Source organism: Ranitomeya imitator, chromosome 2 (genome assembly GCF_032444005.1).
Source record: "Ranitomeya imitator isolate aRanImi1 chromosome 2, aRanImi1.pri, whole genome shotgun sequence".
Taxonomy (NCBI): domain Eukaryota; kingdom Metazoa; phylum Chordata; class Amphibia; order Anura; family Dendrobatidae; genus Ranitomeya; species Ranitomeya imitator.
Genome location: NC_091283.1, coordinates 504,909,469 through 504,923,129, shown reverse-complemented (window position 1 = coordinate 504,923,129; position 13,661 = coordinate 504,909,469). Strand labels below are relative to the sequence as shown.

General features: G+C 44.8%; 1 protein-coding gene across 1 annotated transcript; it reads right to left on the bottom strand.

The window, feature by feature from the left end:
- Positions 1-830: 830 nt before the first annotated feature.
- Positions 831-11,928, bottom strand: NR1D1 (nuclear receptor subfamily 1 group D member 1). Its single transcript, XM_069751632.1, has 8 exons — positions 11,241-11,928; positions 7,568-7,855; positions 7,362-7,450; positions 5,931-6,075; positions 5,416-5,837; positions 5,068-5,253; positions 4,742-4,952; positions 831-1,375 (listed from the first exon to the last, which is right to left on the bottom strand). The coding sequence occupies exons 1-8, from the start codon at positions 11,269-11,271 to the stop codon at positions 1,176-1,178; spliced, it is 1,572 nt and encodes a 523-aa protein (XP_069607733.1). The 5' UTR covers positions 11,272-11,928; the 3' UTR covers positions 831-1,175.
- Positions 11,929-13,661: the final 1,733 nt, after the last annotated feature.

The following is a 13,661-nucleotide window of genomic DNA, read 5'->3' as shown; positions in this document are numbered from 1 at the left end:
AGCCGGACTGCTATCATAGGGAGGTGGTATCAGATTACAAAACCTTTTCCAGCATATGGAGAGTGGAGAAGTGACAAGCATTCAATATAGTAAGACCAGGCAGATCGAGCTGCTGCTTCTAGCAAATATATTTTACATCAGTGCTGGATTCACAGCTACACAGCTATTATAGCAGTATAACATCTTCCATGCTGCTTTTTCTGTGTGCTTCAGAGAAAGATTTGCAGAAAGTCATGTCGCTATGTGTATAGGAAACATCAAAGCAGCCAACTGAGGCAAGTGAGAATTAGAAATTGTGCCTGATGTTAGAGATAGAGGAGAAAAGTGATGGAAAAGTGTAGGACACAACTTCTATAAAAGGCCAGAAATATTGTTATTCCTTATGTACACAGCAGTTGATGCTTAAGTTACCTGAAACCACAGGTACGTTTTAATCTTATTTTATTTACAGATCAATCTTGTAATTTAGATGTAGTTACAAAATCTAAATACAGCATATACTGTATGTACATAGACAATTTGCATATATGTACTGTATACAGTCACAGCGCCCTGCTCCAGTATGGCCATTGTAGAGTAGGTGGCTACGTGCCTCGGGGGGTCACCAGGCTGAGGAGTACTGTGTGTTTCCTATACCCCTAAACGTTACAGGAGTACTAACAGAATCATATGTTTTGAGTGATTGGGTTTGATTCGTTCTCAGGAAGTACAACTGTGTCCTTTTTGAAGCACGTGGTTTATTATACTAGTTTATAGTACAGAGCTGTGAGCTGCAGGTTCCCGTCTGATATATGTGATCTAATGGATATAGGGTGCAACAACAAACAGGCTAAGGGTGTCATAAAATATTTATATTTTTCACAACTTGATATACACACACAAATATTTACACAATGGTTGACACTGTATGACAGTAACATATTTACACATGTATAAATATACACGTGGCACTGCAGATCCTGCATCTCATAAGTGCCTCACACCCCATTCTAGGCATGCCAGTGGTAATTTCAGTGACTACCAGTCACAACAGAGGTTTAATAGTCCGTGGGCGTTTTCCAACCCCCCATTCCTCCCTCAGTACGATGGCTGTCAGCAATTCTTCCTCAGGAAGTGATAGTCTATGATGCAACCAGAAGGCTTGAATGTTGGCGCCAATGCAGATGCCATAGACTTCAGTGTGTGTCAACTCGGAATGACAGAAGTTTCTCCGAGTGCATACTGTTAAGGGTCCGCAAGTCCGGCAGCCGCAGTAGTAGTTTTGTGAAACGGGAAATGTCATTTGGACTGTTTTTCAGGACGAGAGAGCGAAGAGCGCGTATCAGAGTCTCCTGCAGCTGCTCAACCAATGAGGTATTCTCCATCCCAGATCGATCTGTGGCAAAATACAGGAAAAAAAAAAAATATTAAAAAAAGTTCAGAAAACTGAAAAATGAACAATACAAGATAACCTATGAGGAGGAAGATTACTACCTACACTACTGCTCCTTGTGGAATGTATGTATGTAAATATATATATATATATATATATATATATATATATATATATATATATATATATATATATATATATATATATATATATATATATATATATATATATATATATATATATATATACAGTGGGGCAAAAAAGTATTTAGTCAGTCAGCAATAGTGCAAGTTCCACCACTTAAAAAGATGAGAGGCGTCTGTAATTTACATCATAGGTAGACCTCAACTATGGGAGACAAACTGAGAAAAAAAAAATCCAGAAAATCACATTGTCTGTTTTTTTAACATTTTATTTGCATATTATGGTGGAAAATAAGTATTTGGTCAGAAACAAACAATCAATATTTCTGGCTCTCACAGACCTGTAACTTCTTCTTTAAGAGTCTCCTCTTTCCTCCACTCATTACCTGTAGTAATGGCACCTGTTTAAACTTGTTATCAGTATAAAAAGACACCTGTGCACACCCTCAAACAGTCTGACTCCAAACTCCACTATGGTGAAGACCAAAGAGCTGTCAAAGGACACCAGAAACAAAATTGTAGCCCTGCACCAGGCTGGGAAGACTGAATCTGCAATAGCCAACCAGCTTGGAGTGAAGAAATCAACAGTGGGAGCAATAATTAGAAAATGGAAGACATACAAGACCACTGATAATCTCCCTCGATCTGGGGCTCCACGCAAAATCCCACCCCGTGGGGTCAGAATGATCACAAGAACGGTGAGCAAAAATCCCAGAACCACGCGGGGCGACCTAGTGAATGAACTGCAGAGAGCTGGGACCAATGTAACAAGGCCTACCATAAGTAACACACTACGCCACCATGGACTCAGATCCTGCAGTGCCAGACGTGTCCCACTGCTTAAGCCAGTACATGTCCGGGCCCGTCTGAAGTTTGCTAGAGAGCATTTGGATGATCCAGAGGAGTTTTGGGAGAATGTCCTATGGTCTGATGAAACCAAACTGGAACTGTTTGGTAGAAACACAACTTGTCGTGTTTGGTGGAAAAAGAATACTGAGTTGCATCCGTCAAACACCATACCTACTGTAAAGCATGGTGGTGGAAACATCATGCTTTGGGGCTGTTTCTCTGCAAAGGGGCCAGGACAACTGATCCGGGTACATGAAAGAATGAATGGGGCCATGTATCGTGAGATTTTGAGTGCAAACCTCCTTCCATCAGCAAGGGCATTGAAGATGAAACGTGGCTGGGTCTTTCAACATGACAATGATCCAAAGCACACCGCCAGGGCAACGAAGGAGTGGCTTCGTAAGAAGCATTTCAAGGTCCTGGAGTGGCCTAGCCAGTCTCCATATCTCAACCATATAGAAAACCTTTGGAGGGAGTTGAAAGTCCGTGTTGCCAAGTGAAAAGCCAAAAACATCACTGCTCTAGAGGAGATCTGCATGGAGGAATGGGCCAACATACCAACAACAGTGTGTGGCAACCTTGTGAAGACTTACAGAAAACGTTTCACCTCTGTCATTGCCAACAAAGGATATATTACAAAGTATTGAGATGAAATTTTGTTTCTGACCAAATACTTATTTTCCACCATAATATGCAAATAAAATGTTAAAAAAACAGACAATGTGATTTTCTGGATTTTTTTTTCTCAGTTTGTCTCCCATAGTTGAGGTCTACCTATGATGTAAATTATAGACGCCTCTCATCTTTTTAAGTGGTGGAACTTGCACTATTGCTGACTGACTAAATACTTTTTTGCCCGTGTGTGTGTGTGTGTGTGTGTGTGTGTGTGTGTGTGTGTGTGTGTGTGTGTGTGTGTGTGTGTGTGTGTGTGTGTATATATATATACACACATACACACATATACACACATACATATACACATACATACATACATACATACACACACACACACACTTGCTTTGGAGGATCTGACAAGTGAAGAACATAGGCCTTTGATTGCAATGGAACATCTCCTATGATGGCACTGCAGGAAAACTGTACAGATACTGCTTGCTGTCCCAAGAGATTGCAGAAAGTCTATATAATAAACTTATTTTCGGAGAGCCCTTCTTTTATACATTAACATTTACATAAGAGGCTATGGCCTCTTTGGTCTTAAAGGGAATCTGCCTGAAGGATCAACCCTCCCAAGTGGTCTATCTGTTCAAACAGGTCATAAAATGTTGAATAAACTGATACCTTGATATTTGCAATCGGATGCCTTAGTGTCTACCCCTAGAGCTCATCTTAATGCTTACCGATGCCTCTGCATATAAAATTTATCTCCTTGCTGCAGTGCAATGTCAAGATCAGTTCATGAAAAATTGGAGTGCCAAGATCACCACAGTAATGGCTTCTGCACAGTCTTCCTCCCGTCCCTGGGCAATAGCTTCAACTTTCTCCTGCATGGCTGGACGGCGCATGTGCAGAAGGAAGTTGATGCCAATAGAAGAGCAGAACACTCCTGCGCAAAAGTCATTAGTGTGGCGATCAGCACATGTCCAAGTTTTCATTAACTGAGCCTGACATTACATGCCGAGAGGGGAATCAATTTATATACTGTGGCATCATTAAGCATTAAAATAAGTTCTGGAGGCAGATACTAAGGAAGATCTTTCCAATGAAAAAAAGAAAACGGCTTGCACTCACCAGGCCCGATGAACTGTGACAGTCTTTATTAGAACATATGCAGTAAAATCAGGGAGAACGTGTCCATGTAGGATGACAGTTGTTTCGCGCGTAACCGCGCTTCCACTGATCCGATTTCACTGGTTCGGATCAGTGGAAGCGCGGTTGCGCGCGAAACAGCTGTCATCCTACATGGACACGTTCTCCCTGATTTTACTGCATATGTTCTAATAAAGACTGTCACAGTTCATCGGGCCTGGTGAGTGCAAGCCGTTTTCTTTTTTTCATTGGATTGTTATGCACTTTTTTGGCTGTGCACCCGGAGTGCCCTTGCATGGATGAGTGGGTAGTTACACTGGAGCAGCTTTACAAGGCACACCGTAAGATGATCGGATAAGGCAGCAGTGAGAGCACGACACTTTTTTTCTCAGGAAGATCTTTGTTCCGCCTAGAGATCTTAACACCTAATTAACATATTAAGAAAAGATGTAGATTTCTCTGCAATAATTAATCGAATCACAGATATGAAAGTATCAGTTCATTCAACTTTCCATGACATGCATGCCCATAATGATGGCTTAGGAGGCTTGGTCCTGATGACAGATTACCTTTAAACTTACATTCTATTGAGCTTAGAGGATGTACTGACCTGCAGAAATGAGGACAAGTGCAGTGAAAATCCCCAGTTCCTCTTGATTCAGGTTAAGAGATGCCAACTTTTCACTGAAATCAAACATTGAGCTAAGAAGCTCGCCCATCCCCATGGCTTGAAGCTCTGGAAGAGAGTATGTAGCTCCGCTGAGAAAACGAAGGGAGCGTTCCCGCACATCAAACAAGGAGGCAAAACGTACCATAAGGACCTGTAAGAGGAACACAGGTGAACATTATAAGACCAGAAATAACAAATGTGTTAAACTTGCTAGAAAATGAGAGTAGGAAAGAAAATACTGGAGGCAGACACTCATCATAACTCACCTCAAATGTACCTGCCTTTAGCAGGGTGACTTGGTCTTGTTGAGTTAAGTCTTGAAAGCCAGGAATATGACGTGCAAAGTCTACCACCTCCCGTACAGCTGGGGTAAAGCTAAGAGAAAAATCCTCCCAGACCTCCTGCACAGAGCGAGGTGGACCTCCACAGGAAAGGGCACTCATCGGACATGCCTGGAGAGAGAAAAAGCATTAACTACTTTAACATCAAAAGTTTTTCAACAGGTTATACAAGCTTTTAAAGGAAGTCTTGTCATGATACAAATACTATTTTGTATCTGAATTAATCTATCTCATAAAATTCAACAATGCATGACAAACACAGAGACGTCTTACCAGGTGAACACTGCGTTTTCCTCTGGATTCTGCACTGTCTTGCGACCAGCAAATAGGAGCATGGTTTTCATGAGCATTCTCCCAAGATGTCACTTTTCCATTCAATTTTTCATGGGCATAGACAAAAATCTGTCGATGAGCCCGAGTCACTTGACCGATAACATCATCAACGTGATCTGGACTGGGAGAGCGTGGAGGTGTCAGCTGTTGTGGATATTGATGATAGGGTTCAGAGATAGAAGGAGGTGAAGGGCAAGAAGTTGGGCCCATGTGGGGTGGAGAAGAAGGTCGAAGTTGCTGTGGCTGAAGTGGAACTGGGCTCCTTCTCCCAAAGTGGCCACCAGCAATGTGACTCATTGCACTGTGCATCTCTGCCAACATCCTCTGTTTCTCTCTTTTTGGGATGCGACCAAACCTCACAGCTACAGACAAAGAAGAAAAATGTGATTAAGTATTTGAAATTCAGTTAACACATGAGAGGGGTTAACTTAAGATGTTGACATAACGGAACTCACCATCTCTAGACATGCCCACTGAGAGACACTTCCGAAACCGGCACTGCTGGCATCGGTTTCTGTTGATCCTCACAATAGAGCAGGTCTCATTCTTCAAACATTTCTTGTACTGAATGTTTTGCTGGATGCTGCGCCGGAAAAATCCCTTTAACAGAAAGGGAATACATGATTAATTAAGAGATTCATCATGTATTAAAAATATAAAACCCTAAGAACAGATAGAGAAGCCCATACTGAACATGTATTACACATCCTTAGTTTAATGCCTCAAGTGGACGTATAAAAGAGCCACACAACAACACAATCAACATATCCAACATAAGTGCCTTAGCACAAATAAGAAATATCTCCAACGGTCCAATAGCAAAAGTGCCTAAGACGACAGTGGGAGCATGAAAACTGGACCATGGAGCAATAAAAGAAGGTGACTGGGTCTGATTAATTAGGTTTCCTCCTAAATCATGTGAATGTCCTAGTGCAGTGTTCCCCAACTCCGGTCCTCAAGAGCCACCAACAGGTCATGATTTCAGTATTTCCTTAGTATTGTACAGGTGATGGAATTATTGCCTGTGCAGGTGATGCAATTATCACCTGTGCAATACTAAGGAAATACTGAAATCATGACCTGTTGGTGGCTCTTGAGGACCGGACTTGGGGGAACACTGTCCTAGTGAGTGTGCCACTTACCGAGGAAAGAAATGACCCTAAGATGACTATGTGAAGAAGACGAGTCCATAGCAGCTTGATACTCCAGGCAATGTCTTCTGGAAAAACTAGGGTCCCAGGTGCTACTTTGACACCTTTCACCTCTATGATCATTGTAAAAGATCAAGCACTCCCCCTCATGCTATTGGTATTCTCTAATGGTAGTGTCTTGATAGAGCAGGATAAAACACACTGCAACAATTGCTCAGGAATGGAGGACAAGGCATCACCTTGAATTCTTTATGTTAAAAAAAAAATCCAAAAAACTCAATCTGAGCATCTTTGGAATAGGATTGAAAAACAAGCCTGATCTATGGAAGCTGCACCTCACAACTTACAAGACATAAAGAATCTGCTTCTAATGTCTTGGTGCCAGATACCACAGGACTACATGCCTCAGAGCAGATGTGGTTGCAATAACGCAGGTTCCTTTAATATTATGGCTGATCGGTGTATGGATTAATAACTCACCGCCTTTCATATAACTGAAGGACATATGCACCAACCACTCACCAGCTATCCTAGAACAAGGGTTTATGTAGCAGTCACTCACTGACTAGAATGTAATACTAGACTGAATCCAAGAAGGTATCTAGAAACCATGCATGTATATGTTTCATGTATCAGGGAATTCCCTAGAAATGGACACACACACACACCTTAAAATATCTTGTTCTCCCGCTATGCCCCTACTTGTGAAATTACTTTTTGAAATTTTGCACTCACCTTGCAGCCTTCACAAGCGTGTACTCCATAATGAAAACCAGAGGCAACATCTCCACAGACTTTACATAACAAAACCATTCCATTCAACTCTGTAACAGACAAGAAATGTGCATTTGTTATTAATGCTACCAGTAACTGTGCCAGTGCACATTGGGATCATATTGTCAAGTCAATACACTGTGCTATGGATTACTTAGTTTCCTTACTTGTAATGTTGCTTGAAGTTTTGCTTGGCGACACCCTGCTTCCATCATCAAATGCCACATGGAGCCCTCCAGGAGATGAAGCCAGACCATAGGTTGCGCGAGGAGAGGTCTCGCCCCCTGAACCAGAGGAGCTGGCACTATAAGAATGAGAAGGTGATGGTGGCAGGTAGGATGGGTAGTGAGGCCCTCCACTTTGTGGGCTTCCAGATGAGCATTCGCTATACAGAGATACGGGGCTGGTCCTACTTGGGGACGAGCCGCTGGAGCCAATGTAACTTATAACTCCACCTGGAGAGAGAAAAAAACAAACAAGTCGAATTAAGGAACAAATTTGTAAAAAGTGTCAATGCTCTAGACACAACATGTGCACACCAGAACTATACTGACATCTCCAACCCAACAATGCAACCTCCACTGCATTCAATAGGTCGTATGACAAATATTAAATAAGGGTTGTTTTTTGTTTGTTTGTTTTTTAAATTGAATTATAGAGATTTCAAGTTCATGGTTGTTTTTTGATACTGCCTATGAAAAGTCTCATTTTATCCCCGTCTGGTCTCCACCCAGACTGGTGACTCCTAAAATTAATAGCATATTGTCCATTCATGTGTTGTGGACCACATAAGAGACAGTCCCATCCAAACGTCTTCTTCCATCAGTTCTGATAACTACAATGCAGTGCCTGTGTCAAAAGCTCTAACAGTTTATTTTTGTACAAGAGCCCAGTCACCATGTCAAACAAAGAGTTAAAGTCTGGCATGAGGTGGAGCATAGAGACTGCACTGCAGGCACCGCTTAGCATTTTGGGAAATACACAGAGAGGAAAACATATTGGAGGAACTCCCTTCCACACTCCTCTCCGAGAATTCAGGTGACACACGGCACGTTATGGTGGCCCCAGCCATCTTTTACAGTGTCACCATCGGTCGCTCGGCTCCGGCCCGTTTACTTTTATTTGAATTTAGGAAAAAAAGAAAACTTCAAATAAATCAGTGGAGACATGTCACATTCCTCTGCAGCCCATGGACGGAGATAATGGTCACTCTGGGCCTTATATCAAGTGGTCTCCAGAGGTGAGAAAACACTCCCTTCAGCTGGCAGAGCATCCTGAGACTTGGAGTTTCCTTTAGAGCCGGAGAGCTATAGGGTGCAGTATCTGGGTTAGATTCCAACAGTGGTAGAAAAACTACAGTAGGACAGAAGTTACAGACTCCCCATTAAATGTTTAGCCACAGGGAGTGGGTGACACAGCTGGATCCGCACACCCACGCGGACATCCCGATGTGCCACGTGCACTACTATTACAAGACTGATGGCTCATATTGATTGCTCCATCAGCAGATACTCCACTCACAATCTAAGAGAAACAGAGGAAACCTTTGATTTCCCACTCCCCTTTCCATGCACACTGCAAGTAAAATGTGGAGAACACTTTTTCTGGTAGATATGCACTTGTTTCCATAGTAACACAACATGCAATCAGTTCTATGTATCCGTAATATCAATGTAGCGAGAATTGTATTAGCATTTTACACACACCATGTACTATTCCAGCATCATATAAGTGGTCATCTGATGGGCATCTCAAGGGTGAGGACCCACCGTCCCCTCAACATACATCTAATACTAAGTACGTAAATGACATTACAGAAGAGAATGGCTCTTTTCCCAACTGTGTTACAATTGATTCCTTCTGTGGCTTAGACCTACGGATGCTGTACTATCGATTGTGTTAACGATTGGTGCATCAATGAAAGACCACTTGTAGGTCATGTTTGACGTCTTCTTTCCCACTGCACTCATCTGCGTCTATTCTACACATCCCCTACAAGAGTCCTGGAAATCTATAGGAAAACTCCAGGTATCAGATGAGAATTCGTGGAACAGTAGTGGGATCCTCCACAACGCTGCATTGACATTGAGGATACTGTGTCCGCCCATGATAAATATTAATGTGCGATCTGAAGCCTTTAGTAAGCGGAGTAGAAGGTTTCAGTGGAATCAGATTTCTGCTATATTTAGCCTGCACAGCTGACATAACATCCACATGACCTCCGCTGAGATACTTTTTGGTTTTCTCCTTGACTGGATATCTCCTTTATATCAATATGTTTTCTTGGTGTCGATTCCTGATTTTTGTCACTTGTCCCATCCTGCCACTGATCGCCCCTAATCCTTTGCCTCCTTATCTCACAGCTCTTCTTTCGGCACTTTATATAAAGAGGATCCAGTCATATGTAATGAACACTCAGTCAATGACCTGAGGTTACTCATCTTCTCCAGCCTCACGCACACTCTCCACGTGTTCCCAGTGCACATGGACTCCCAGAGTCATCCCACAAACGTGCCAGTGGCCAATCGGTGCCTACTGAAGTCAACACACTCCTCCTCCTACACCGCATGCCATCCCACCCCAGTTTAACCTATTCACCACCTGGCATCATTTCACCGTGTATGAGTCATTGACTGTACACGTGCAAGTATCAGCAATTAATTTGCGCAACAAACTAATCGCTCCGGCGATTAGTGAAAGCAGATCCAGTAAGCAAAATAAAGAAATTTACGATCACCAATAAAACTATGCGGAGTCTCGTGACATTGGCCCAGTCCTGGCATCTTATGCCAAAGGCGCCGGGAACTCAGGTCCAACAACTGGATCCAACTTTCTAACCCCCAGTTTGCTACATGTCCAACAGCTGATATATACAATGTATATTTCCATCGTTTACAACTATGTTCACCAATTACAGTTTTGTTGCAAAACTTTCTGAAAGTTTTTGGCAAACCCCATTCAGATCACTGGGAGAGTCACAGGAAAAATAAAAATACAAACAATCCTTAGTGCGAGTATGTGAAAGCTTTTAAACTATTGGAGGGGGGCGGGGGGGCACTACAATTAACAGGTACCCAGGATCCAGTCCCAGTAAAGGGAGTGCCATGGGAACCAGTTAACTCATGTGAGGGTGGAAAGGCGTGCCCACAGTGGGCCAATTGCAGGGCAGACAGGGGAAGCAGGAATGAAAACACTGTGCACATGGCTAGGGCGGGAGGACACGTGAAGCCACTGGGAGGCTCACACACAGCACGGGTGACCTACTTTACCAATTCCATGTGACTGCAAGCTCTGCAGGACAGGATCTCCTCCCATCATGCTTTCCCACAGATCAATGGACTTATACTGTATGGAACAGGAAACCGACACACTATCCAATACTGAGGCTCCGGTATCCGGAATTATACGCCTCATCGTTATATTCTACAAGTTCTATCCAAACACAAGCCAAGAAATAGAGATATTTGTGCAAATTGCCTTGTTTGTATATAATGGAGAAAAATAAATAAAATTATATATATATATATATATATATATATATATATATATATATATATATATATATATATATATTACACACACAATGATATTTCTATACCCCATCCAGGTCCTCGATTATATACACCCATAAAATAATAACAGATGAGGCAGCGCTGACTTATCGCCTCCTGACTGATTATATTTTCTTGAACGATTATATTCATTAGTAAAATATATTTATTAATATATATATATATATATATATATATATATATATATATATATATATATATCTATCTTATTTTCTATAAATTTGTTGAAATGACCTAATGGCGGTGGGTGCAGGTGGCACATACATACCAGTGTTGTTGCTGCACTCCACAGTGGCCATGGTTGAGGTGCCCAGCACGACGTCTACGATTGCGCTGCAGTCCTGTGCCCTTTATTTCGCCCCCGGCCACAGAGATCCACCGGAATAATTCCCTTTACATGGATTGCTTAGTGCCAATGTCGCCAGCAGCTGCTGCATTGGTGCCAGGGGGCAGCCTGGTCTCCTCTGCTGTCCTACTACAGGGGTGATGTCCTCTGGGGGTGGCAGGAGGGGACTGGCACACTGCAGTGCTGCACACCTGCAATACTATGGGCAAGGAGAATACCACGGATGGAAAATGCCAGTCAGCCTAAGAGATGGCACTGCCCCTTAAAAAAAAGATCCCTCCAGTGATGTGCAAAAAATAAGCTCCAGATGCCTCTGCACCGTAGCGGAAAGTCACCTGGCAATACAAGTGATAGCGCTGCAGCTGGGAAGCCTGAGTCCGCACAAACGCCAGGGAAGTGCTCAGCACACGTCCTATCTGTCCGCCCTACTGCTCTGCACTGCTCTCCCTCACAGCTCCCGCTCTGCTTTACCATAGCCCAGGTTCTCCTTACTGCAGCACTGCGCCTGCGCACTAGCGCTTGTCCTCCCCAGGCCCGGCACGTTGCACTGAAGCAAGGACCACGTGACCCTTAGGAGAGCCTCGTGCCCCAGTGACACACTTTCTACAGCAGACCGCTAGTGCGCAGGCGCGGCCAGCTCTGCGGTCAGGAAAGGAGGAGGGGGGCTGTTTTCGACTGTTGTGTTTTTTTTTTTTTCTTTTTCACGTACGAAAACTTTCGTGATTTCTACAGAACTGAAGCAGTGCAGAGTGATGGCAGACACTGCAGTATGCAGACACACCGTGCAGGCGTCTGTATGCATGACAGAAACCCAGGTTATAGGGGCCAGGGGAATGACCTCGGGGGTGCACAGAAGGAAAAACATCTGCTGCATTCATTTATTTAGATTACAGCAAAAATAGTGTGAACCTAATAAATGTGGGGTTAGACTTTGTGTTACCTCCTCTGCCCCATTATGTGCCCCTAAGGCCCCTATTTGGTTGGCATTTTTTTTTTTGCACAAGAAGAAAAACAGACCTTCAGTGTGCCAGAGCTGATATTTTAGCCATTATGTGTCCGTTTTTACCATCAGTGAGACATCTGTTCTTCTGCTAATATATATATGCACACACACATACACACCCCCACCCACTGACCCACACACACCCCCGACCCACACAAACCCCCACTCACCGACCCATACACACACCCCCTACCCACTGACCCACACACCCCCAACCCACACAAACCCCCACTCACCGACCCACACAAACCCCCACTCACCGACCCATACACACACACCCTACCCACTGACCCACACACACCCAACCCACACAAACCCCCACTCACCGACCCACACAAACCCCCACTCACCGACCCATACACACACACCCTACCCACTGACCCACACACACCCCGACCCACACACCCCCTCGACCCACATATACACCCCCGACCCACATACACCCCCACCCACTGACCCACACACCCCCGACCCACACAAACCCCCACTCACCGACCCACACAAACCCCCACTCACCGACCCATACAGACACCCCCTACCCACTGACCCACACATATCCCCTCGACCCACATATACACCCCGGACCCACATACATACCCTCACCCACTGACCCACACACCCCCGACTCACACACAAACCCCCACTCACCGACCCACACACAAACACTCCCCACTGACCCACACACCCCCCCGACCCGCACACAAACCCCCTCACCGACCCACACCCCCCGACCCACATACACCCCCCACCCACTGACCCACACACACCCCCGACCCACACAAACCCCTACTCACTGACCCACACAAACCCCCACTCATCGACCCATACACACACACCTTACCCACACACACCTCCGACCCACACACACCCCTGACCCACACAAACCCCCACTCACCGACCCATACACACACCCCCTACCCACTGAACCACACACACCCCAGACCCACACCCCCCCGACCCACATACACACCCACCGACCCACACACCCCGACCCACGTACACCCCCCCGACCCACACCCCCGTCCCACATACACCCCCCCCACCCACAACCCCGTCCCACATACACACCCCCACTCACCGACCCACACACACACACCCTCCCCACTGACCCACACCCCCCGACCCACACACAAACCCCCACTCACCGACCCACACACACACACCCTCCCCACTGACCCACACACAAACCCCCACTCACCGACCCACACACACACACACACCCGACCCACATACAACCACTGACCCACACACACACCCCCACTCATCGACCCACATACACACCCCCTACCAACCGACCCACACCCCCTACCTACTGACCCACACCCCCCCACTCATCGACC

Excerpts from the sequence above, each read along its gene's own strand:
- NR1D1 (XM_069751632.1), bottom strand. The coding sequence starts at position 11,271 with ATGGCCACTGTGGAGTGCAGCAACAACACTG. Across the intron at positions 7,451-7,567 it reads AACTTCAAGCAACATTACAA|AGTTGAATGGAATGGTTTTG; the intron begins GTAAGGAAACTA and ends TGTCTGTTACAG. Across the intron at positions 1,376-4,741 it reads ACTTGTCCTCATTTCTGCAG|ATCGATCTGGGATGGAGAAT; the intron begins GTCAGTACATCC and ends ATTTTGCCACAG.